The 24,999-nt window shown below is 35.2% G+C and overlaps 1 protein-coding gene across 1 annotated transcript in view; it reads left to right on the top strand.

Annotated features, from left to right (window-relative positions):
- Positions 1–24,999, top strand: part of DYNC2H1 (dynein, cytoplasmic 2, heavy chain 1) — a 159,001-nt gene that overhangs the window by 67,181 nt on the left and 66,821 nt on the right. Inside the window, exons 68-77 of the mRNA XM_014966266.1 lie at positions 1,240–1,374; positions 2,133–2,276; positions 3,881–3,970; positions 6,269–6,334; positions 9,790–9,840; positions 10,619–10,696; positions 11,853–11,984; positions 13,622–13,694; positions 19,813–19,973; positions 24,330–24,455. Of these exons, the coding sequence (XP_014821752.1) occupies positions 1,240–1,374; positions 2,133–2,276; positions 3,881–3,970; positions 6,269–6,334; positions 9,790–9,840; positions 10,619–10,696; positions 11,853–11,984; positions 13,622–13,694; positions 19,813–19,973; positions 24,330–24,455 (1,056 nt within the window). The remainder of the gene's footprint in view (positions 1–1,239; positions 1,375–2,132; positions 2,277–3,880; positions 3,971–6,268; positions 6,335–9,789; positions 9,841–10,618; positions 10,697–11,852; positions 11,985–13,621; positions 13,695–19,812; positions 19,974–24,329; positions 24,456–24,999) is intronic.

Genomic DNA, 24,999 nt, shown 5'->3' with positions numbered 1-24,999 from the left:
CTAATGAGAGTGACTATAACTTCTATTTATTATTTACACAGCCCTGTTGCGCTCTACAAATAGGTGAAAAAATGATAGATTATAACGAAGATTTCATTATAATGAATTTTTCTATTGCCAAGGAACTATAATATTTCAATACATTAAGCATTGTCAAAGTTAAGCATATGAATTGTGGGGCCAGATATAGGCTGGTTTAGATTGCTAGAAATTTCATTATTTTAATGCATTAAAAAAGAGAAAACTTTGTTAAAATTTTTACTATTTCGTTTTCAAATTTTGAGTTTTAAAAAAGGCACATTTTTAAGCTTGTGAATCATGTCAAATAATACCTTCTCAAGTTGAGAAATGATTATGTGTTGTGAAAGAAAAAAAATTCCCAGCAGAAAATAGAAAGATTTGTTGAGAGACATTTAAAACTTCAAACCTCCACAATTGTTTCTTACTGAGTGCATTCTACTATTCGAACTGGTGAGTCTTTGCCTTCAAATATCCTGAAATGCTGTCCTGCAGGTAGTAGTTCAGAGCTAACTTAACTGACAAGAAGCCAATTTTGTGTTGTCTGGCTAAAAATTCGTATTGAAGTGTGTTCACTGAAGGTTAGTAGAGCCCCTTAAATAACAGTGAATCAGACAAGCTTTTCCAACTACTTCTTAGAAGTAGAATTGTTTACACAGGAGAACTCAGGGAAAATCTGGGCTAATCTCAAGGATTTTGAAGGGATCTCAGATTGCAAAACTGAAATTGTTGTAATTATAAATATTCATCTCAGTTGGAAGTAAGAACTAAATTGTAGAGTGGATATTGCAATGTTTTTGAAGGATAATGATTTTATGAATGCCTGGGTACAGGAATTCATTACAAATAGCCAATTTCAAGTTAAATTGGTAGTTAAATAGAAGAAAAAAATCCCTAATTTGTATTTACCATGGGAATATTAGTGCATAAGACTCTGATCATAGAAATCATTCTCAAGAGCTTGCTGATGACTTCACTTTCCAAACCTGGCAATCTGGATTTTTGGAGTTTATTCTTGGATTTTATTTTTCATGCTTCTTTAAAACACCATCTCAGTTTTTGGAGTAACCGTTTCCTTTCTAGTGCTCTTGATACATTCAATGATTCAGAATATGTACAGGTGAGAAGGAAGGACAGCTTCCAAAACGGTTCTTTATGGGTGTTTTTTTAATGTAACATAGATGACTGATTTTGTTTTGGTTTTGGTTTTGTTTTTTTCAGACACTTGCAACATCACAAGGCAATATTCTAGAAAATAAGGATCTAATTGAATCTTTGAATCAGACTAAAGCAAGTAGTGCGCTCATCCAAGAATCACTTGCTGAATCTCACAGACTTCAAAGTTTCCTTGATAAGGTGAAATAATATTTTAATCTTTTATTGGTGTTTTTTCCCTGCTAAAACTAGTCATCTTCTTCATAGAGAGGATCTAAACATCCAAAGGGGTATAAGATCAGTAACATACTAAATTAATTTTCTAGAGTAAAAGATATTTGGGATATGCAAGTACGGAAAGTATTTTCAGTACTTAAATTCCTTTGCTTTACATATGGTGAATAGCTATACAATTTAAAGTCTGCCAGTTTGAATTAAAGGAATTTTCCCCAATGACTTATTGGCAAGTAATGGGTTTTGACTTCATTTTTGCCGTCTACTATTGCAAACAGTATGGCTTATGTAGATGTTCTCCATTGCTGTTGCAAAAATTTAGATCATTGGGGATGCTATTCATCTGGCATACTGTTTTTGTAATGCATTACAGGGTTTTTCTCTGTGTTCTTATTTGTTTAGTTTAAAATGTTCTGTTCAATTTTAGGACTTGTTCTGTGGTGGGAAGATGCCTCAGTGCCCTTGGGATTAATTTCCAAAATGCTCTTCATAATTTAAATAATTTTTTGCTAAAAATTCTGTCTTTCAGTTTTGAAATCTAAAGAGAGTGTTGAAGTCTTGAGTGCGTGTCCTTCAATTTGAAGAATCAGAAAGAATTCAGTTTTCTAAAGCACTGGGAGTCTTCTGAATGTTTTTTTGGTGGGATGAATAACTGTTTATGCAATAACCAGTAGATGGCAGTGATGGACTGGGGTTTTATATGCGTGTGTTTTTTTTATCCACAGGAGAGGGACGCCTATCTCCCTTTAGCTGAGAGTGCTAGCAAGATGTACTTTATTATCTCTGACTTGTCCAAAATTAATAATATGTACCGGTTTAGTTTGGCGGCTTTCCTGCGGCTTTTCCAAAGGGCTCTGCAAAACGAGCAGGTATTTTTTCTTTTCCTGAAGTTGTTAATGCTGCAGAAGAATCATTTTGCTTTGATCCTTAGAATTTGTTAGTTGCTCTGGACGTTTTTAGAAAATAATGTATAATAAATGATGATGAAATGTATAATTGGAGATGCTGAACTGCTGTGCTTTAGATGCTCAGAATATATGCACATGGAATTTTTAATGATCTTACGTTACATATAAATTGTAAAATTGCTGTGCCATTCGAAAACAAAGTAACTCGTATTTGTAATTTCAGGCTTGCGATTTGTCTAAGGTGAATTAGGAAAAACAAGATTTATTATAACTTTACTGAAGGCTTTATTCAAAGAAATTAATGATCTAATCTGCAAATAACATTAATTCTATCAACAAGGGGTAGAAAAGTCTTACATTTTGACATGGTTCAGTTACCTGAAGGAAGATCAAAACTTTATCAACTTTTATACAGTTTGTAAGCGTGCATGCAGCTTGTCATGTTAAAAATGTAATATTTACTTTTCTGTATTCAAATAGGCAGTATATTCCTACTCAGGCATGGAATTAAGGATGTGTCTCATGTCACCTCACTCTTTAGATCTAAAACCCCACACTGAGTGACAGTGCATTTTCTTTTCATTCAGAATCTCCAAAATTCTTCTTAGGTCTCTTTGTTTCCACTTTAAAAAGGCATTCACCAGCCTTTCATCTTCTCACTTTTTCATTCCCCTTAATTCTGGCATCTGTGCTTGCAGCTTTCCTTCAGCTACAATCTACCAGAAACATGGTTCTGACTATGCGAACTTGCCTTCTTAAAGTTCTTTACCTATTAATTCTTTCCACAACATGAGCTTCTAACTTCTTGTTCTTATTTTCACACTCCTTCATTATTTCTTTTCTTCTTGACTATTATGTTTTCTGTTTAAAACTCAACTTTTGCTTTTGCATTCTTTGCTTTCTTCTGTCTTTTGTTTTCCTCTATCCGATTCTTCATTTTTCCCAAACTATCTTTTAGACATGGGAAAGATACTAGTCAAATCAGCTTGTGAATCCAAATTTCCCTCTCATACTACCCATTACCTCCCTCACCTCTTTTTTTCCCCCCCCTCTTCTTTCTTCCTTTATCTTATCTTTCTTTCCATTTTTTTCTGTTATAATTACTCTTTTATTCTGTAGGCTTTGAAGGACAGGGTATACTTACTGCTTTTCTATAATGTTTACTTCAGCTGGGTTAAATTTTTCTGCAAGTTTAGTAACTGCTCTTAACATCAGCATACATAAACAAGATTTTACTGAGTGAAAGCTATGAAATTTCAAGGATATCCATGTTAGGAAAAGAAACTGTTATCTCACACTCTATGTATTTTCCTTCTATATAATTTTGTATAATGTTCACATTCAAAATATTCAAGGCTAGAGTATTCATTTCTTAATGCTTCAGCATAAATTTCTCATTTTACCATCTACTCATTGATAGCTGCTGCCTAGTTCAAGAATATTTTTTTAGAACTAGTAAGTATCACATAGAGTCCAGATTATTTGGGTCACTGCTGAAATTTACAGGGTGGATTACAAGATTTTTACTTCCACATGAATTTTTGAAATCCAAAATGTCTTTTTAGGATTCAAGTAATACTGAAGAAAGAATCAAATCACTTATTGACTCATTGAAACATACAGTGTATGAATATGTTTGTCATTGTTTGTTTAAGGTAAGATTGTATTTTTTTTTGGCTTTTATGCAGTGCACTGGGTTTGAAAGTATACTTTTAGCAACCAACATTTAATCTACTTTAAAGAAATAGTATTGTGTCAGTACATATGCAATACATGCAATATTTAACATGCAAAATGAGAAGGACTAAAAAATTAGAATTAAGATCACTTATGCACATTTCCCCACAGAGCAGTTTTTTTTTATTAAAAAGGAAACCAAAACAAACATAGTAGTATTCTCTTTTCTCTTTTTATATCCTGCCCCAAATCTCTAACTGCTAACTTGTTTGTTTCGATCTGTTCCCCTCTTCCTCCATATAGTGATCTTAATATATTTCATGTTTGCTCTGTATTTGAATCAGGTGGCTTTTCTCTTCTTGCTCTCTTGGTGAAAACCTAGGATAGATATGCCATTTATTTTGAAATTTAATTTTTACTTTCACATGGAACAGTTATAACAGAACTTGTTTGTCTCATAGTACCACGTTGAAGAATAGTAGGTCTGCATAGGTGATTTGAGCAATAGTACAAATCATGCAAGTGAGAATGGAGAGATCTTGGAAAATTTTACACCGCCTCCTCCCCTCTCTCCCTAGTCTAGCAACACTACATTGAGGATGCAGGAGTAGCAGTTATTCCTAAGGCTTTTGGTTTATCAAAGTCCAAGAGGATTCTCATGAAATATTTTCATAATAATTTAATGCCTATGTTTGAAGTCATGAGTATGTGAAGCTTTCCAATAAGTCATCACATCTTTTGAATAGTGGAAGGCAGCTATTTTTATATCTCAGAAACGGTTCAAGATTTCAAAAGCAAGGCACAGAGAGGAGATTTCTAGTAGGAAACATTTTCACAGTGAATGATCAGATTGGAATTGAGAAATTACTGAAAATGTATTACCGTGCATCTTCAGGCTAGTGGTCCATCCAGCTTAGTATGATGTTCTGATAGTGGAGAGAACAAATAAGCTCCTCACACCATCAGCACTCCACTGCTAACTCTGCTTTTCATCCATGCAAATTTGTAGACTCCTGTGACACTGAGGCTTTACTAATGTCTTCATAAATGCTATAGCTCGTACAAGTTCATACGTTTTTAAGCGTGTTAGAATTGGGAGGGATGCTTTTGTTTGTCTGTCTGTGGTTAATACTTATGTTTGTGTGTATGTAGACTAAATGTATGCTAGTAAATCAAGTGGTGCCTAGAAATTTTCCTGAGCACTGGAACTGACCCAGTTGTACTGTGAATTTGTCAAAATAGTTGCTGTCATGGGTTTAGCCTTGACCAGTTAACATTCTTCCAAAAAATTACCATACAAGTTTTGGATACTAAATCACCCAGGGAGCATTCTAATAGGCAGTTTGAATTAGCAAGCTTCCTCTCAGACAAGGTCTCAGAGCTGAACGGTGTGGACTTTAACCATTCCATGGCAGTTGGTCTCAGTGTCATATGATTTTCATGTACTGGTTTTATTTATCAATACAGAGAGAACTTAAGTGCTTTGCACAGTTTGACCCTGATTCCTAGTTGGGCCCGTTTGCCCTCCAGTCCTACCACTGTAACAAAACCAATAGTAAATACGTGCAAAACTAAAATATAATGCCATTTATTTGCTTTAATTGTATCCTTGGGGATACTTTGTACCATATAGTTTTGTAATTGAAAGAATGAATAAACCAGAACTATTTAAAGCAGGAAGCAACTTTATGTATCGGTATCCATAGAGGTACAAATTCTGCCGTGAGTTGGTTGTGGCTGCCATCACGCCATTGTGCACTTACACAAATCGGTTTAAAGAGCTCTGGCTCATATGAATTGAGTTATGTATGGCCTCTTGGTAGTTTCCCAGGTCAGTCATTCCAAGGGCAATTAAAACCAGTAAGGATATGATCTCTAAGCCACGTATGTCCCTTTATTCAGTCAACCATGGTTCTGGAACCTAATCATCAGGAAATTACTAGATAATACATACACAATCCTTTTCCAAAAAATTTGCTATAAGAAGATTTCAAGCATTTCTTATGCACAGTTTAAAAAATAGTGGATTCGGTTTCCTTTATTACAAGTACCTGTTTTTTCTTCTTCACTTGAATTTAGATGTACTTAGGTACAGGGTTTAGGCTAGTGTTTCTAAGTTGCAGAGGTTTGTAGCAAATTTGAATTAGGATATGTGTCATTAAGCCACTACTACAGAATTAGAGATGCTTTATTAATTAAATTTTGTTACTTATAAAAAAAGGAGAGAGGTGACTTTTGATGATCATATAAATACATTTTTACTGCTTTTATTTCAGGCTGATCAACTAATGTTTGCTCTACATTTTGTACGAGGAATGCACCCTGAACTTTTTCAAGAGAATGTAAGTGCTAGAGAAGAAAATGCCCAAGTGATTTAGTTAAACTTAATACGAAGAGTAAATAAGTAGATAAAAAGTTTTTGTCAGTAACTGTAGGACTTGGGATTTTACATTTATATGCTACTATTTTTCTATGAAAGTTACTTCTGGATGTCAACATGGTATTTATTATGTTCCAAGTGAAGATTGCCATGAGAAAGGTAGGTAAATGGTTGCCTTTTAAATGGGGGTCTGAAAAGCTGTTTATGCAGGGTCCTTGCAGTTTCTTCCAGGCCCTGTGTCAGTGTTTCCCACCACCATGTGCCTAGACATTTATTCATCCTTCCAGTTAAATATGCATGTTCCTTTATGAGTGAAGCGATGGATACACACCTGTTTCACTATGAGGAAGGGTTCCTTGCACATCATGCCTTGGTACTGAAATGCAGAAAAGGGGAGCAAGACCTAGGGAGAAGTTAAGTAAAAGTCTGATTCTGCAACCTGCAGTTGAAGACACTTAAAGCCAAGAGTCTTCCTGAAAGGAGAAGCAATGAAGTTATCTTTTGTGTGTTTCAGCTATTGATTCTTCAGCGTTTAAGAAATCCCAGTGATCATTAATGTCCTTATTTGCTACAGTGTCTTCAAGAGTGCACTGTAAGGAGAGTGTCCTCCTTGTATGTTGTTCTCTGGCCATATAAATATTGGATTCTTTGCAACATATTGGCCTGTCTTTGTGAGGGATGATGAACTCATCCTGAAATGGTTTATATTTTTGATAGGATAGTGGGATGCAGTTGATATAGATTCAAACCACATTTAATAAAAATGGCTGTCTGTTCAGTTTTCAGGCAAGTGCTGCATTATTAGTGTGTTCACAAAAAATTAAGAAACGTCACATGATATTTTTGACAGTGGTCTGAATGAGGCCTAATCTGAAATTGCCTAATTTATAGGGAATTTACCTGTTGCTTAGAGGCTACCTGGTTCCCAACAAAATTGCAGCAGAACTAAAGTACTGCTAACCCTTTTTTGCCTTGGAGCAGCACATATGTTAGTAATAGTGTGTTCTTCTGTTTGGGCGTTAGATAATGATTTTGCCCAACATGCAGGTTCATAGTGTATTTACATGTTTCTGGTAAATCACCACTTTTAGTGGTGATTGAATTGGTAAGTAAAATTTAAACACCTGTTAAAATTAGTCTGAGGCAGGTTATCCTAGACTATCTTTGTAGGGAATAGGAAAAAAACAGACCTATCAAAGAAGTTATGTAGTTTAATCAAAAATGAATTTTGTAGAATAGGTCAGATGGTTCCCTGCCAAAACTTCTTACTTCTCTCCATTGCCCTTACAAGCAGACTGGGCTAGCTGGCTGAGATGTAGATGCCAAAGTTATAGTTATCTTTAATGTAGTGAAATTAATCCTATTAAGTCTATCTGAGGTAGGACAATATGCACAATTGACTCAATACAATTGCTTAAATTTGTCTGATTAGTGTGAGTTAAGACACATTTAATTATCTAAAATACCTACATGGAATGGATCAACAAAGATATGGGTTTCTGTACTAGAAGCCGGAGACCAGAAGTATCAAAATGATAGTAGGTGTCAATGAGCTAGAGCCCATGATAGGATAAAAGGTAAAATACATCTGAAGGAAGTTATGGAACTTGATAATATGGAGGGTTTAAGGTATAAGGTTTAAGAAAGGTTGGTTGAAACTTTGTGATGTTATGAGGGGAATGTTGTTTTATTGCAAACATTTACCAAATTAAATCCCACAGTCTTTCAGCAATGAAGCTGCCTGATAAAAATAAATCAAATTAATCTTGTTGGTAGAGGCATACCCTGGCTACTCTTCATTATTAGATCATCCCTAATTCATGTTTATTATTTCTTCTCAGCTTCTGAAAATACTTGCTTTATCTTTCTAGTCCTTGAGTTTATAAAGTCACGAAGGCAGCAACTTACAAATAGTTTTCTGACAAAATTAAAGCCTGGCTGCCTTGCCTTCCTAAGTGTTTGTAAATACCACTTTACATGTCAGTTGCTATAGTTTAGCATGCATTTCCATCAGCTATTAGAGCTCTTAACCAGCTTAATCTAAGTTATGTATAATGCATATTCCTGCAGTATCTGAGTACTCAAGAATTAAAATAGGGGAATAATATCAATAATTTTCTTACTTCTCTGAAAGGTAGAAGTTATTTTAATTAAATTGTTAAGAAAAGAATGCTTGTGCACTGTATTTGTTGAGGAAAATGAAGCTGAAGTGGCTATTCTTTTAAAGTTATTTCTCTTAAAGCTTTTAATGTGATGAGGATAGAAGTTGCTTATTATGCTGCTGGAGAACTTTGTATTCTAAGTCCCTATCCCAAAAGAATTCAACCTTCTGCACTTACAATTTTTTTTCATAATGATAAATTTATAGTACAGCTTCAACATTATGCTATAGAATGCCTTTGTTCTTAGTAGAGACATTCTCTTTCTTAATCAGTATGTATAGATTTTTCTGAGGTAGTTTTACATGTTTCTACATATTGTACTTCTGCTTTCCTTCATAAAAATATTACATGATTTCTGGTTTTAAAACTGGGGAGCCTTCATATGTTTTTCTGTGCACAAGCATTTTCTTTGTTATTGGGAAAGGAACATCAGTTTATAATTGAAAGAGAGTTTCTTCAAGACTCAACTAGATTGATGGGTGCAAAAGGCGATGCTGTGGGCTGTATCAGAGTAGTACTAGTTGATTGACTTTTTCATTTGGAATGTTACTATTGTCTTTAACAATAAAAAAAAAATATTATAGAATTATAGATACTGATTATTTAAAATGTCAATACTTAATTTTTTAGTATATTTCTCGGTACCTCTAAATATAGGATTAAATAATTTCTAGTATGTGTTTAAATACTTATGTAGTTTGTCTTAAAATGGCTAAAAGGTGTCTTCTGGTTTACGAACACCAAGTTTAAAAGACTTAATCATACACAAATTCAACTTACATTTCATTTTAAGGCAACCAAAGTATTCATAATACCAATCTATTTTATTAAGTATTCCTCCTGTTCTAATAACTGCATCTTTTGGATACTAAAACATGAGACACTATTAAATATGGATTCTGTAGTTGTCTGTCCTATGTGGGCTGTTGGTGCCCTGTCAGGCAGTATGAGTTTCCTTGCCAGCCATGTATGTTACTTTTTGCAGATTTATAGTCAGGCAATCTGGGTGGGAGCTGTGGGTGCTGAGAAAGGATAGAGCTTCTCCTTGTGTTTCTTTTTCTTATAAAGCACTGCGGTCACCTGGAATTCTGCAAAAGGAATTGCATACTGGTAGTATTAAAATTGTCTTATAACTCTTTCAGAATCTAGGCTAAATTTGTTTATCTTCCTGTTTTGCCTACATGCTACTACATACTAATCTTCGTTCTTAAGGATGTATTGTGACTTACCTGAGTTGTTCATTTATTCCCTGTAGGAATGGGAGACTTTTACAGGTGTGATCATTGGAGATACCATAAGAAAATCAGTAAGCTACATTTCTTTCTGTATTGTGAAATAAGGAACATTTACTTAAATCCTGAAAAGTTCAAGTTGTATTCTTACTGCATTATTTTAGTTAATTGTATTCATACATTAAAGGAACAAATAACTTCTCACATAGTAATATAAAAATATAAAAACTTTTTGAACTTTTTGAACATGGCAACTCATTTTCTAATGTGCATAACTTTGTGCCTTTCTTGCTTTTTTGTTTTTTCTTTTTCTGTTGTCAGGTTTACAATTTGTTTTTTCAATGGTATGTTTGAGAAGGTTTTAAGCCCTCTTGTGTAACTAAAATAAGTGTTTCTTTCTCCTGGTACCATCATGCAGAAATGTCCAGAAGTGATGCTTTGCCTAGTGAGTTAGTCCAGAATTGCCCTTTTTGTGAAGAACCATCTTCTTCATGACTGCAAATATGTGCAATTCAGTTATTTTTGAAGTCAGATAGCCAATCATCTGTGTTGCTTGTTTTTAATGGAAAAGAAAACTACTTAAGAGTTGAATGCGTCTTACAGATACTCTAAATTGTATCTTCAGGCTCAAGTGGTTAAGCAAATGTTAATGTGAACAGTGTTATCTCAAATTTAAATCATTGGTAGGTTTTAATTTGTGATGACCTTTATGAACTAAGCAAAAGACCACAGAAAGATTCCTGTTGTGAATGTTAATTTTATTAAAAACATGGGTTTCGCTATCTTATTACTGAATGTAGTATTTCACAAAAATATGTGTAACTTATGCGTAATGTAACTTGCTTCAATAAGGATTCACAAAGAAGTGTTCGAGAGCAGATTCCTTCTTGGATAGAACAAGACCGAGCCTGGGCAGTAGCATCTTTGAAGGTATACATCATGTGGTGGATTGAATTTAAATTATAAGGCCTTTGGTTTTAGAAAATAGTAATTTGGACTTGAATACTCAAATATGCTTTAGTTAGATGGAAATATTTTGTTATTTTAAACTGTTTATTCTATCTTCCAGAAACCATGGCTTAATATATACCTACTTGAAAAAGACCCATTTTTAAATTTAATCCCATTTTTCTGAGCCTTTTCATGTACATCTCTACCCCATCTAACAATGAATTTCAATGTGTGTGAATGAACCTATGATCTTCCTAAGATTAGAAAATACTGTAAGCCTACCCAAGGCACTATAATTTCTATACCTACAAAAAACATGCAAAGGACAATTTGCAAAGAATATTTAAGTTACAGGTTTCTCTCACGTAATGACTTCTACACACCACTTCATATTGTATTAAGAACCGTGAACTGTTAATTGGTAAACTAGTTTTTTACTTATCAGATTTCCATGCACGTCTTTAAAGGTATTTCAGTTTGCTATTGCTCAGATCAAGTAATTCTAAACTAAAACAAAAAGCACTTTCTGGCATTGATTCATCCTGCAGCAGTCAATGTTGAAGTCCTCTGGTTCTGAAGGGAACTAAGTGAAAATACTAGTCCTTGAAATTCTGTCTTAGCCTCGTCTCCTGCACGTAGCTCAGCAACAAAAAGGAAAACCTTGACCAGTCTTTGGCAAGGACTTTTGCTGCTAAATCCAGAGTTCATTACTTTTCATTTTTCTTCAGCAGGAATCAAGAACAATTGCAGTCAAGGTGTGGCAAGCATGATTGTGAGGGGGTTAAGATGGGTGAATCGGTAGTATGTACTGGTAAAAAAAGAACCAGGTCATGATTAACTAGGACTACAACGAGTAGAAACCAAAGTTTAAAAGCAAAGAACCTAGGAGTTTAAAAGCAAAACTATAGAGTAAATGCAAACTTAGCATTTCCAAGGAATAGGTAAACAAATGGTTAATTGTAAAACCTACCATTTTCTTCTTTAAGTCCAAGGATAACATTGAATTTAGTTATGTGATATGCACAAGTATTTAGGCACTATGACTGGAGTCATAGTGGTATTTGGAAATTAATTAAAATATACAATGTCCAAATGGCTATTCTTTATCATTAAATATGCATTATTTGTTTTGTAGATTTCTCTCCCAGGTCTCTATCAGACACTTTGCTTTGAAGATGAAAGTCTGTGGCACACTTTTTCTCAGAGCTCTGTGTGTGAACAGGACTTTCCGTCTACTATTGTAAAAAGAATTTCCTTATTTCAGCAGGTAATCTTTTAATATTAAATTATTTAAAAATAATTATGAGTTCAGCATTGAAAGAAATCTATACATCTTGGGAATTTAGGCTTCAGTCCTGTTTGAATTATAACCAATGACAATATCTAAATTGTCTTACAGATTAACTAGTTTATTTAATATAAGGATTTGTTTTTTCTGTAATACATATTCAGTTCTCTCTTATATGAATATGTCTTTTTTATGTTGATGTCTTGACTGCAAGAGAGCATAGCGTGTAAGGTAACAAGCTCTTTATTAATATTCACAAAGTTAATTTTATGAACAGGTATTAAAATTCTTTCATGATTGATTTGTTACTGCAGAATTTGCAGTACCTCATTAATTTAGTTGAACATCATTAATTTAGTTAATTGTTAAATGTGCAAACTCATACATCTGACTGAAAACCACAAAATGCAGTAGCAGCCACTGCTTTTTAGAATAGTAGTCATGAAATACTATTCTTCCTGGAAGCTTGCTGATAAAAGAACTCACCAAGAATGTTGGGGAGGCAAGTTCCTTCCTCCACCTGGGGATCCTTCTCCTCTGCAAGAGAGGAATGTCACCCTTGTGTTTATAGAAGAAAGGATGCTATAATTTACTTTCAAATGGTGCTGTGATTTTTCATTTGAAGTCACTTGATATAAAATGAAGGCCCATCCAAAGAAGGGATGGGGTGTAAGACAAAGTTGTATCTGGCTGGTTGGCTTTGGAGTTTTTGTGGAGAAAGAGAATTTCTAAAATAGCATGTGTGAAATAAACCATTATGGAAACAAATTAGCCTGAGTCATGTTTGATTTGAAGAAATGCAGAAGAGCAATTCCTATGCGTGCAATATGTTGTCATAAAAATTATTCATTTATAGTAAAACAAATCTGGAATGATCAGCATATTACATATCTAGTTTCTTGCATGAAAATCATTAAGAATTTTCTGTCGATGAAATATAATGAAACTACCTGGATAAATTTATGTGCCACTCATAAGTTAGTTTCTTTCAAACCCTACTTAAAAATAGGGTTTAACTTAAAAATAGTGCAATAGCACTCAGTGTAATCTCAAGTTTAAAAAGTAGTACTTTCTTAAAAATTTAATGAAGTTAAAACCTCTTAACTATGAGGTTGAAAAGTCAGAATGTCTCAGAAAAATAAGTCAGATGTAAAACTCTATAGGTGTGCTTAAACAAAAGGAAATTCTTTGAAAACTGATTATTTTACTGTATTGCTGCACTGAAATCAGAAACATTAGTATTCCAGTAAGGAAGTTATTGCCTAAATACTTATATAGAATTAGATTACCAGTATAAAGCTGAGTTTGCTTTCTGTCATTCTAGCTACCCACATAGCCACCTTTTTTCTAAAACATTTTAGAAAAACTTCCAGCTTACAAATAGACACTAGATATAGATCTGCCTTCTGATTCTATTGATAGCACAAGCTACTTATGAACAAACAATTACATTAGATTATCTTGGAAAGGAATAATCCCATAGCTCTATATATTCAGAGAAAATTACTTTGTTCTAAGGAGAAGTTTAAAGCATTCAGCCTTCTTAGAAAAGTCTTTTTAAATTGCCACAATATACTATTATGAACTCATCTCCCCTGAATATATTTTATTTTAAGGTACTTGTGGTCCAGGCTGTCAGACCAGACAGGCTACAGAGTGCCATGGCTCTTTTTACATGTAAAACCCTAGGTAAGTTAATTTTTTACTAGGGTGTTTCCACCCAACAATTAAATATCTTTTTTTCCTGTTTCATCTTTATTTTATAGTTCTTATGGAAACCTCTAAGTTTTAGGATTTGAAAACATGCTGTAAATGTGTTTGCCGATTTCTTTCTTGTAAAGTATTGTTAAAAAGTGCTTTTAAATTGTTTGGTTTATTATGCGTAGTGATCTAAAATATAATAAAAGATCTATCAGATTATTTTAATGAATTCTTGTACATGGGGCTAATTTAGAAAGGAGAATAGCTGGTTTCCTCTAAGTTTTACACTGCAGCATTTTCCATAAGACACAAATTTTCCAAAAAGATTATTTCATTTAATATCATGTACCATTTAAAAACCATTAGGTTTCAGATTTTTTGAATTGGATGTCAAAAGATTGTTTTGTATTTTCAGTCATTTTTGTCAGTTTCTCAGACTGTAATAAAATTTATACTGTCTGTTTAGAAATACACATGATTTAGAATGAATCAATGGTATGACTGGGTCCTGGTTCTAGTCTGTCTGTTTCCTTTCTGAGGTCTGTTGTATCCAAAGTTTGGAACTTGTGTTCCAAATAATCTTAATATTGCAGTACAGCACACCAAAGCCTTCCTTTAATTTTTAGCAGTTAATGACAATACACATATGGAAGACAAATTATGAGTGTCTTATTGGGTGGACACTGTGGTTTTTACAATCACCCTCTGTATTAAGAAGGGACAAGGCAGCATTTGTTGATATTAATGTGGTCAGGACAGAAGTGGGATTAACAGAAGGGAAAGGATCTAGATTGTAAAGACAAATGTAAGTGGCAAAGCCTGTTTCTAATGTGGTAGAAAAGGTACTTGGAAAATTGACTCCTAGACTGCCAAGGTAATATGGCTGACATATTTTCCAGTATCTTGAAATGAATCTTACCTTCAGATTAGGTATAAGGTATAAGTTTAGGTCTCTGATTGTTACATTTTTAATGGCATTTGTGCGAGAGTTTATCTTACTCTTTGTGCTCTGTCAGTGAGTGTTATTTGTTGGTCAAAATTGGTTCCATGTCTGCCACCAAGGCCATCATTTTCAGGAGTAAGCTTAGCCTGCTCTGTCAAATGTTATCAGTAGATAGAGAGGGTACTTTCATCATGGTGAGTGTACAGGTCCCACGCTGACAATGTCCCTGCCTGTTGGAATCGACTGCCAAGCGCAGTCTGCAGTACGTGTGGCTCAAAGCCCAGCAAAGACCTGAATTCAGAGTAAATTTATTCACCCACTTACTGTCTTCAAATCTTAATATATTACAGAAATTGTTTATGTCTATCCTGATGCCAGGTCCTTGGAGGCTTTCCACAAGGGAATGTTTTTTGGTGAATGAAACCACAGCCTCACTGAGGCAGGCAGAATACCATTGACTCCATTTGTAGGCAAGGTTTCATCCACAGATTTTTCATGCATATCAGTGAGGTTTTATTTTGACATTGTCATAAATCATGACTAGCACTTTCCATCTAATAAAAGGGGTCATGCTTATATGAATGTTTTTTTCATTTTTTTTTCTACCATGTCTTTTTAAGGGCCCTTACCCTGAAACTTCTTAGACAAACTGTTTCACTTAGTTCAAAAGGGAAATTTCCAATCTCCCTTGTCTATTTTCCTGTGAGAAAAATGAGTTCCAAAAGAGCTGTAATAGCCTACAAGAAAGCCTTCCACTTCTGTTTTATCCAGATAGGCTGTTTTTTCCTCTTTTCATATTTTACATATATTTTTAAATTTATGGATGGAGGGGGATTAAAATAATTTCTTTTGAAGATAAAGTTCATAAGAGTTTTCTATAAATGTATTTTGTGGGAACCCAAAGTATGCTTATTTCTTAATTTTACTTGCTATACTGAACTGTACTATGTTAGCAAAAATCGCATTGACAGTAGACTCCCAAATCATTCCATATGTCTCATGGAGTTGGGTTTTTTTTCATATCTACTTTAACATAGTATTTTGAGTCTGGCTACATCAGAAATGGTATTTGAAGAGGCTTTTAATTACCTACATTTTCATATTCTTCAAAAAAGCAGTATAGATATGAAGAAAGGAAATCAGTGCATGCTATAGAAGTCTGTATTTTGTTCTCAGAGACCATTTTCTATACAGTAGATCAGAGCTCTTACGGTCATATTGCTTCTGGGCCAAAATAAAATTACTTGCCAAAATAAATAAAAAAAAAGTCATCTCCTGCTTTCTGTTTTGGAATCGTGAGTAGTAATAATACTTACTGATATTCTTGTACCTTGTTTCTCTGTGTACAGATCAACAACAGAAGGAATTTTAACAAGCATTTTTAGTTCATGTCCCAGCTGTTGTGGATTGGTTTAATTACATTGAATTTAGTATGAAGAGTTCATTGATTTTATGGAAGTTTCATCAGTTTATAAAAAATATAAAGTTTGCATCCTGTGACAAACTATGTATTTATAGGTCAGGTCTCTCTCTTTCCCACTTAGATCCCCTCCTCCACCACCCCAACCTTTTCTGAGAAGTTACTTGCTCTCACATATGCTTTTTCTTCTCATGTCAGGATGTCAGTTTGGATAGTAAGATTTAGAAATTCTATCAGAATGCAACATGGAGGCAGAAAAGTATGTCAGGATTTCCCAGTCTGTCTGCATAGTTATTGTCTGGAATATGAGTGTTTATTGATTTCCCCTGAAACACTGGAGTCCTTTTTTCCATTCTCTAAACGTAATCCTGGATGTAGCTTTAATTCTAATGGCCAGGAATAGACAGGGCTGCATAGTAGTTTTTCTGTATTTCACTTCAGTGGAGCTTCCTTAAAACAAAAAGCACGTTCAGCATAGCTATGCTTTTTCTAAACATTGTGTCCAAATTTCTAATAGACAAACTGTTCTATGTAAGAAAACTTGCACTGTATTAATTTTCCAAATGATGCCTCTCAAGAGTGCTACAATATATTTGGCTAGGCAGTTACTAATTTACAATTGCACCTCTTTTAAATTAGCATCTTTAACATAAATATGTTATTATAATAACTTAATTTGCAGGTGTACACATATTTATCTGTTGCCCAATCAGAGCTTTTCATTCTGTTCCCCAGTTAATGCAAGGCCAAGCAGTAGTTCCCAGATGAAATAGAGTTATGTAGGATATCAAAACTCCTGATCAGTTAAGCTTCTTGGGAATCTGTGTACCTTCTGTTTGCACTGATAAAAATAGTAATGCAGCCATCAGTCTCTGCTTTATCTTGACTGTAGATTATTCCATGAACCTGTAGGAGCAAAGCAGTCTTAGGAACAGGAACTTAAGAATGGTTGAAGAAGTGAAAAAGAGAGGTCTGTCTAGCATGTTAGTATAAGCAAGAGTATCTAGCAAGAGTTTAAGAACGTCAGAAGCCTGTAGTGAAACCTTTTGCAGTGACCAGTGGTTTATGTCTCCAGAGTTTCTCAACTGGAAGTAATAACACAGTACTTAAAAGAAAGGGAATCTGCAGAAAAAATGGGAACAAACTTTTTAGTGGGGCCTGTTGTGGTAGGACAAAGGGTAATGGCTTTAAACTGAAAGAGGGTAAATTTAGAACAGATAGAAGAAAAAACATTTTTACTATAGGGGTGGTGAAAGACTAGCATGTGTTGCCCAGAGAGGTGGTAGATGCCCCGTCCCTGGAAACGTTCAAGGTCAGGTTGGACTGGGCTCTGAGCAACATGAACTAGTTGAAGATGTCCCTGCTTTCTGCAGAGGAACTGGACTAGATGACCTTTAAAGTCCCTTCTCACCCAAATTATTCTATGATTTTTCTTTTGTGACTCTGTATATCTGTTCTGCATTTCCATGTAATAATGAATACCTGCAGCATTGCATGATGCCTACTCCGCAGTGTTAATTACTGGTCAGAAAGATCTCCGTTTCATTTTTGTGTCCTTGCTGCCTGTTCACTTCAACAGATATTTTTAATCCTGCATCTTTCATAGGATTTGAAACACTGGTGAAGATTTTCAAAATTATTTTCTTCATTGAAATAAAAGTTAATAAAACTTAAAATTTACCTAAGACCTTACTTTTAATAAAGTCTTGGTCTAACATTTGGTGTTAAGATTCTCAATATATCTTTATTGCTTATGTAGGTAGTGATTAAGTTCTAATAATGCTTTATGTAATGTTTTAATATTTAAATTAATATGGAAACATTTATATTTTGATACTTCATCAATCAAATATAGTGTCAGTGAATATGACTCAGTAGAGAGGGATTTGATGAGGTGAAGCTTGCTTAAGGTGCAAGACAGTGGTTTATAGCCTAAATATCAGAATACATTGCAGGTACCTCTTCCTTGTAGTCCTCATCCACAAAAAGAAACATCAGATGTTGGATTTTCTAATTATAGGCATAATATTGTCTTCCATTTTCAGCATTGCCAGCACACTTTCATAAAAACTAACTAGAATAAACTTTCTTACCCTAGAGTATGCTGTCATGTTCTACTTCCTGATATTTTTCTTGTATTGCTTAGAGTGACTCAAGTAGCTTGAATTACAACTGTAGTTGAAAAAAACCACTGAACAAATCTCTACATATATATCGTTTCATTTTTTTCTTAACTAATATGTATATTTTCTTTCTTTCTCCCCTCCCTGCCAATAGCTTAGCTATTTCCATTTATTATGTTAGTGAAGGGAATGTCAAATGTGCAGTAGCTAGTATTTGTGAAAAATGTTGCTATAAGCTTAGTGTGGAGGAATGACCAGAAAGCTAGTATGCTGGGTGGCTTTTGTTGAAAGTCTAAGCTTTTTTCAGGCCTTCTAATTTGGCCAATACAGGATCCATTGAGAAACAACTTGCAGATGTTTGTCAGATATTTTTGAGATAAAGAGTCCCTGAAGATCTTCCTCGCTGAGCATGCCCCAGTCCAGCACTGAGCAGCCGTATTTTAATTTCAGTATCGTTCTATGGATCTCCTAGGGTTTAGGGTTCATTGGCAGTGAGCAGCAGAATTCAAGGGAGCTGCCCTTACCAATTGCCTTGTGGTCTCATTTTATATATTTATCTCTGCTTATATTATCTCTACATGCCTAAGGAATGTACAATGAAAATATTTTCCAATATTAGTCTTGTTTAATCCATTATTTGAAAACATTCTGATTGATAGTGATTTTATCTGTTTAGTTGCACTGGGTAGAGTCTCTGTACAGATACATGCAGAGAACCTAGCATGACCTGTTATATTTAAATTATATATTTAAATTATATAGTATTGTTCTATGTGGAGATGCTTACTCAAGTCTGAAAGCAGACTGTGCCCTCAAGGAAATGTGTATTGCCTCTTTTAGTAGGTGTGACATACATGTCACTGCTTTGGGCTCTTCTGTCTTACTTTATGTTGTGGTTTCCGATGCTTACTCAAGTCTGAAAGCAGACTGTGCCCTCAAGGAAATGTGTATTGCCTCTTTTAGTAGGTGTGACATACATGTCACTGCTTTGGGCTCTTCTGTCTTACTTGTACTTACATTGTACCTAACACTTCACTGTTTAAGGACCAGTCCAAAGATGGATTGAAAATATTTGATTAACACCATTTATGTTACAGAGAGCTTTGGGCTCGTGTATAAATGCCTTGCCTATACTGGCTCAACATTCTAAACATTTAAGTTGTATATTAAAACAAATAATAGACTAAAGTAATTGTAGCATGAAGAACTATGTACAGTCAAAGTCTGATAATTAGGGCTCTCCAGACAATACAGGAGAGAAGTTCTGCATGTGGGCATACACACTGCATACACATTACTTTGAGCAATTAGCACAACTATTCATATTCTTATATTCTTCTCTTTTTGCGTGTTTTCTTGAAGACTATACTCTAAATAAGACTGCAGTTTGTATTTGTCAAACTGTAAGTCCAAGCACCGTTTTGGTGGTTATGTCTTTTTCTTGTCAATGGAGGGTGCCTTCTACCTGCATATTTTAAGGATTTTTTTCTCATTGTAGGACCAGTTTTATGGTCTCCATTGAATAGAACTTTGACAGCCAGATAACTCTAAAGTGGTTAATGAAGCACTCAGTCCTGTCTCATCAATTTATTTCCATAATAATTCTAATTCTAATTACAGGAATTAAAGAATTATCTCCATCACCTCCGAATTTGAAACATCTGTATAAAGAGACTCTGGAAATTGAGCCCATCTTGATAATTATTTCTCCTGGTGCTGATCCTTCTCAAGAGTTGCAAGAACTTGCCAGTGTTGAAAGAAATGCTGAGCGCTACCATCAGGTCAGTCCTACATAAGCATAATGATTAAAAAAACAATGTGTAAAATTTTACAGTAGTAATATCTGTTTTACTTCCTTTTTTATGGAAGTTAGTATGTAAAAGCACAGTTTGGTGTTTATACGTTTGTTGTTCCCACGTATCTTGCCACTAATTTCTGATTCTATTGGAAAAATGTGTTGGAGAAGAGAGGCACAGTGATCCTCACAGAAGCAGAATCCACACAAGAGTCATTCCTCCAACTTGGAGATGGGGAAGATATGAAGATAGATAAAAGAGAACAAAAGAGACTGAGAATTGTTATACATGCTGAAACATCTTTTTTAGTGTGGAGTAATTGAAATATGAACAAAACCGACTGAAAACTGGACACCACAATTTGCTTATAGGACTTGCATAGTTCTTTCTTCAACAGAAGGCGGAAATCAGATGTTCAGTGTATGTGAATGCTTAGGAATTTTTTGAAATTCTGTAAAATAATTTGAGAAATCTTACAAGCAAATGTTAACCAGTTAATTGTTGATGGGGGCTCCTGAACAGAACTCTTTTATTTCAAGTCTTTTAAAAAAGCTGTTTAGGATCGACCATGCGGGAAAACCTTCAGATTTCAGGAACAGGCATGCAACTCCAAAATTTTTTCCCCAGCCATTTTAACAGTTGGTTTTTTTCATGGTATACAACTTCTTCCCTGTTTTGCATTCACACAAAACTAAATTGAGTGAAGATAATTCCACTTGAGTAGACTTTATTCATGAATTGTACTGTGAACAAATCACTTCATATTTTCCATGTTTGGTTCAAAATTGGATTTATGCAGAGGTGTTGAAACCAACTTTTTTTTTTTTTAAGAAGAAATTTTCTGTAGCTATTAAATTCACAGAATAACCTAGGTTGGAAGGGACTTCTGGAGATCATCTATTTCAACCCCCTGCTGAAAGCAGGAAGGTCCCCCCTCCAAGGATGGAGAGCCCACAGTATCTCTGGGTGACTTGTTCCAATATTTGACTACTCGCACAGGAGGATGTTTCTTCTAATATTGAATCAGTATTTCCTATCTTCCAACTTTGCATTGACTTATGTCCTATCACCATGTGCCTCTGAAAGAGCCTTGCTCTATCTTCTCTGCATTCTTCAATTAGGTAGTTGTAGACAGCAAGAAGGTCTCCTGCCTGCTTGGCTAAACAAAGCCTGCTGAGTGTGCCCTGAGCTTGCTGGTGGTCTGCTCCAGAGTCACTTCGGTATGACCATGTCTGTCTTGTCCTGGGGAGCCCAAAACTGGACACAGTACTCCAGATCTCATCTCACAAATTAGAAAGAGAGGAATCATTTCCCTGGAAACTTCATGAACTGCCAGCCTGTTTCTCCAGCCTGTTCACATCCATGTGAGTGGCAGCCTGGCCTTCCAGTGTATTGGGTGCTTGCCCTCCCCCCGGCCCCGCTCTGGTGTTATCCATTAGCTTGCTGAGAGTGCATCCAGTCATTTAACCAAGGTCACTGATGAAGACATTAGACAGTATTTGTCCTAGTACTGATCTCTGAAGTTTACCACTAGTTACTGGCTGCCAGCTGGACTCTACACCACTGACCGTCATCTGAGGCCAGCAGTCCACCCATTTTTCTGCCAATATTATTTTTCACTTCTCCAGCCATTATTTCTTCAATTTGATGATAAGGAGGTGGGAGACTCTGTCAAAAGCCTTAATAAAGTCAAGGTATGCAACATTCCCTGGCATCTCTTTGTCCATAGTGACAGTCACCTCATGATAGAAAGCAATGAGGTCAATTAGGCATGAGTTGCCATTGGTAGATCTATATTGGCTGCTTCTTATCACCTCTGTGTTCTTCATGTATTTAGAAATGGCTTCTTAAAGGACTTGCTCCATAACCTTCCCGGGGACTGAGTGGAGGCTGACAAGCCTGTAACTACCTAGATCTTTCTCCTCCTTTCCATTCTTGAAGATAAATGTGACATTTTCCTTTTTCATCAGCAAATGCCCCAAAACATAGCCTTTTGAAGATGAGAGCAAGGAGTGACATTAGCTGCCCCCCTCAACACTCTTGAATGCATCTTGTCCTGTGGACTTTCTTATTTCCAACTGTGTTGGTTGATTCCTAAATCTTTCTGTCTCTCCTGTGAGTATTGCTTCACTTCTGCTTGTAGCTTTGGGAGACCTGAGAGCAAACCTCAGCACTGAACCCTCAGACTAAAAGGGTCAGCCTTTTCCTTGTGCCTTGTCACTATGTGCCCTGCCCTACCAAGCAATGGGCTCACAACTCTCCTTGGCTTTCCTTGACTGACAAGAACCTTACAGAACTCAAGAAATGCAAAGTCCTGCCCCTAGGAAAGAAGAAACCTTGCAATGATACAGGCAATAGATTGACAGGCTGAGAAGAATCTCTGCTGAAAAGGACTGGAGGGTTTTTGTAGACTACAAGCTGGACATGAGTTAGCACTGCTCCCTGCCAACAGAGAAGTCTTTGTGATGACCTAGTAACAGCCTTTCAATACCTACAAGAAGGTCACTGAGCAAATGGACCCAGCCTCTTTTCAATCAGACACAGTGGGAAGACAAGAAGCAACAGGCGTAAATGCTAATGAGATAGGTTACAACTGGAGTTAAGGAGAAACTTTTTCACCATGATCACAGTCCGGTGCAGTCTCCATCCTCGGAGGTTCCCAAGAGTCCACTGGACAAAGCCATCATCTTCTGGTCTGATCTTTCAGAGCTGGCCCTGTTTTGAGCAGGAGGTTGGACTAGAGATCTTGCAGGATTCATTCTGTGATACAAGTTTTAAATCTTTTAAATGTTAACTAATATTCCTAATTCACATTACCAATATCCTTTATAACTTTCTGTAAAGCATTATTTCCTTCTGTCATTTGAAATATTCAGGGGAGGGGAGTTGTTATCTACCTGATCGCTGGTTAGCATAGAAATGGAAAATGTCAAGTTTAATGTTACTTTTTAATAGTCCTTGAAATTGTTCCTTTCCTGGAATGTGCACTGATGTAATATATTTTACCCATCAAAATCTAAAGTTTTAGATCCTACTACCAGCTTCTCTAGCTGTGAATGTTTCAGAAAGCATATTTCTTACTCTGCCACATGTTTTTTTGTGTTTATATCTAAATCTCCTTTACATGTTGGACTTTTAAAATGCAGCATGGTAGGATACTTGATTAAGGAAAGGTACTGAAACCTAAGTCATTTGAAAGTTGGCTACTAATGAGAATATTTTTTATTACTATTTTTTCTAGGCCTTTCTCATGCAATTTGAATAGACCATAGAAGATCAGATTTTTCTTCTCTGTTCAAATATTTTTCGTATGGAATAAAGAACAGACTCCTAAATTTCTGTGGTGTATTACCATATTTTCTGGTCACTTTCAGTTGTCTTCTTTTGGCTGTTTTAAACTATTTCAAGATACTATACTCAGTTTTATTTAGGCAGAGAATGTCCCTGTGCCATCATAGAAAGCTAAGGCCCCAAGTTTCTTTGATAAACAGATGGATTTCCTCTTAAGGGATAGTTGATGAAGTCATAATAATTACAATAGTTCTATTTTGCTATAGCAGTACTGCCAAGACAAGACTTTTCAGATTGGCAAAGACTACTTTCTTTTCAACCTGTTTGGTTCAGTGTTTTTGTTACTTAAAGCTTACAACTGGATTCTAAGGGAGAACTAAGGTGAGTGTGCTCCACACATAGTCTAACATCGATTGTTGCAGTAATTGTGCCAGGGAACAAGCCCTTTCTTTATTTTCAGTTTTCATTAATTTATCTGAAAATTCAGCTTTGGATCTTTGTATTTCTATTTGAAGATCCAAATTTATTTTAGCCACAGTATGGTACTATAAAAAATGAAGAAATGACTGCTAAGCTATTCATATTTCCCAGCTGGAAAGAGAGCAGCCTTAGTTTTTCACTCATCTCAATATGAAATTGAGTGTTTCTCTTCAAAGGAAGTGCTCCTAACTTACAGTCAAAAGAAAATTAATTTATCTCTTGTTTTTGTTGTATCAGCAATTCTGCAGCAACACAGTTCAGTCACTGATATTTATATTACTTTTTGAGTTCCCAGGGAATGCGATCACTGTCACCAGGTGATAGATGTTTTTTCCATAAAAAGACTGGGTAATGTTGTTTCTTAAGAAACTCTGGTTAGATAGGTTGTAAATAAAAACCTACGTTTTCATTAATCTTTTCCCTACTTAAGTAGCTTATCACATTAGAGAAAATTCTGGTTATCTTTAGCACACCTTCTTTTTCATATATGCAGTCTAACTTGGAAACGTGATTTTGTATTTCACTGTTAAATGAGATACGATAAATTCCTGATGCAACTGTGTCTTTCAGATTGCAATGGGCCAAGGCCAAGCTGACCTGGCGATTCAAACTTTAAAAGAATGTGCACACAATGGAGAATGGCTGTGTTTAAAGAACCTGCATCTTGTTACATCTTGGCTTCCTGTGTTGGAAAAGGTGAGGCTAACTAGAGAAGAATGTGTTGGAAACCAGACAAGATTAGTATGCAACATTTCTGAAGCATTTCAGGCATTTCCAGCAATTTAAAAAATAAACCTTTGCAGTTTTCTCAAGCATGAATAAGGTGAAATGCTTCAGATCTAAGCAGATCCGTCCTTTGGGTGAGCACTTTAATTTTCATACAATGTAGAGTATTTCTGCCACAGTGAGTGAACAAATGATCCTGTTAGGACTTACGGTACTTTATGGGATATGGCCCATGTGTGCTGAACTCTGAATCTGAATGCTTAAATTTATTCTTTTTTGTTTTGTTTTCAGTTCTAGGACTTTATTGTCAGTAGTTCTTTTTTGTAAGTGTAGCTTGTGTCTGAGTCATTAGGAGAGTTTTGCTAATTTGAAATTAAAATGTCTAAGGTTTTATAGAAACACACTCTTACTTTTGGCATGTAAAATTAATAACATGCTAACTAAATCAAAGTGACTTCACATGTATATCACTGTGAAATCCACCAAACAAACTACTTAGTAAAAGAAAGTGGGG

The sequence above is a fragment of the Calidris pugnax genome, unplaced genomic scaffold, assembly GCF_001431845.1.
Source record: "Calidris pugnax isolate Ruff unplaced genomic scaffold, ASM143184v1 scaffold20, whole genome shotgun sequence".
Classification (NCBI taxonomy): Eukaryota; Metazoa; Chordata; class Aves; order Charadriiformes; family Scolopacidae; genus Calidris; species Calidris pugnax.
The sequence above is the reverse complement of the archived record's forward strand: the minus strand, read 5'-3'. Positions and strand labels throughout refer to the sequence as shown.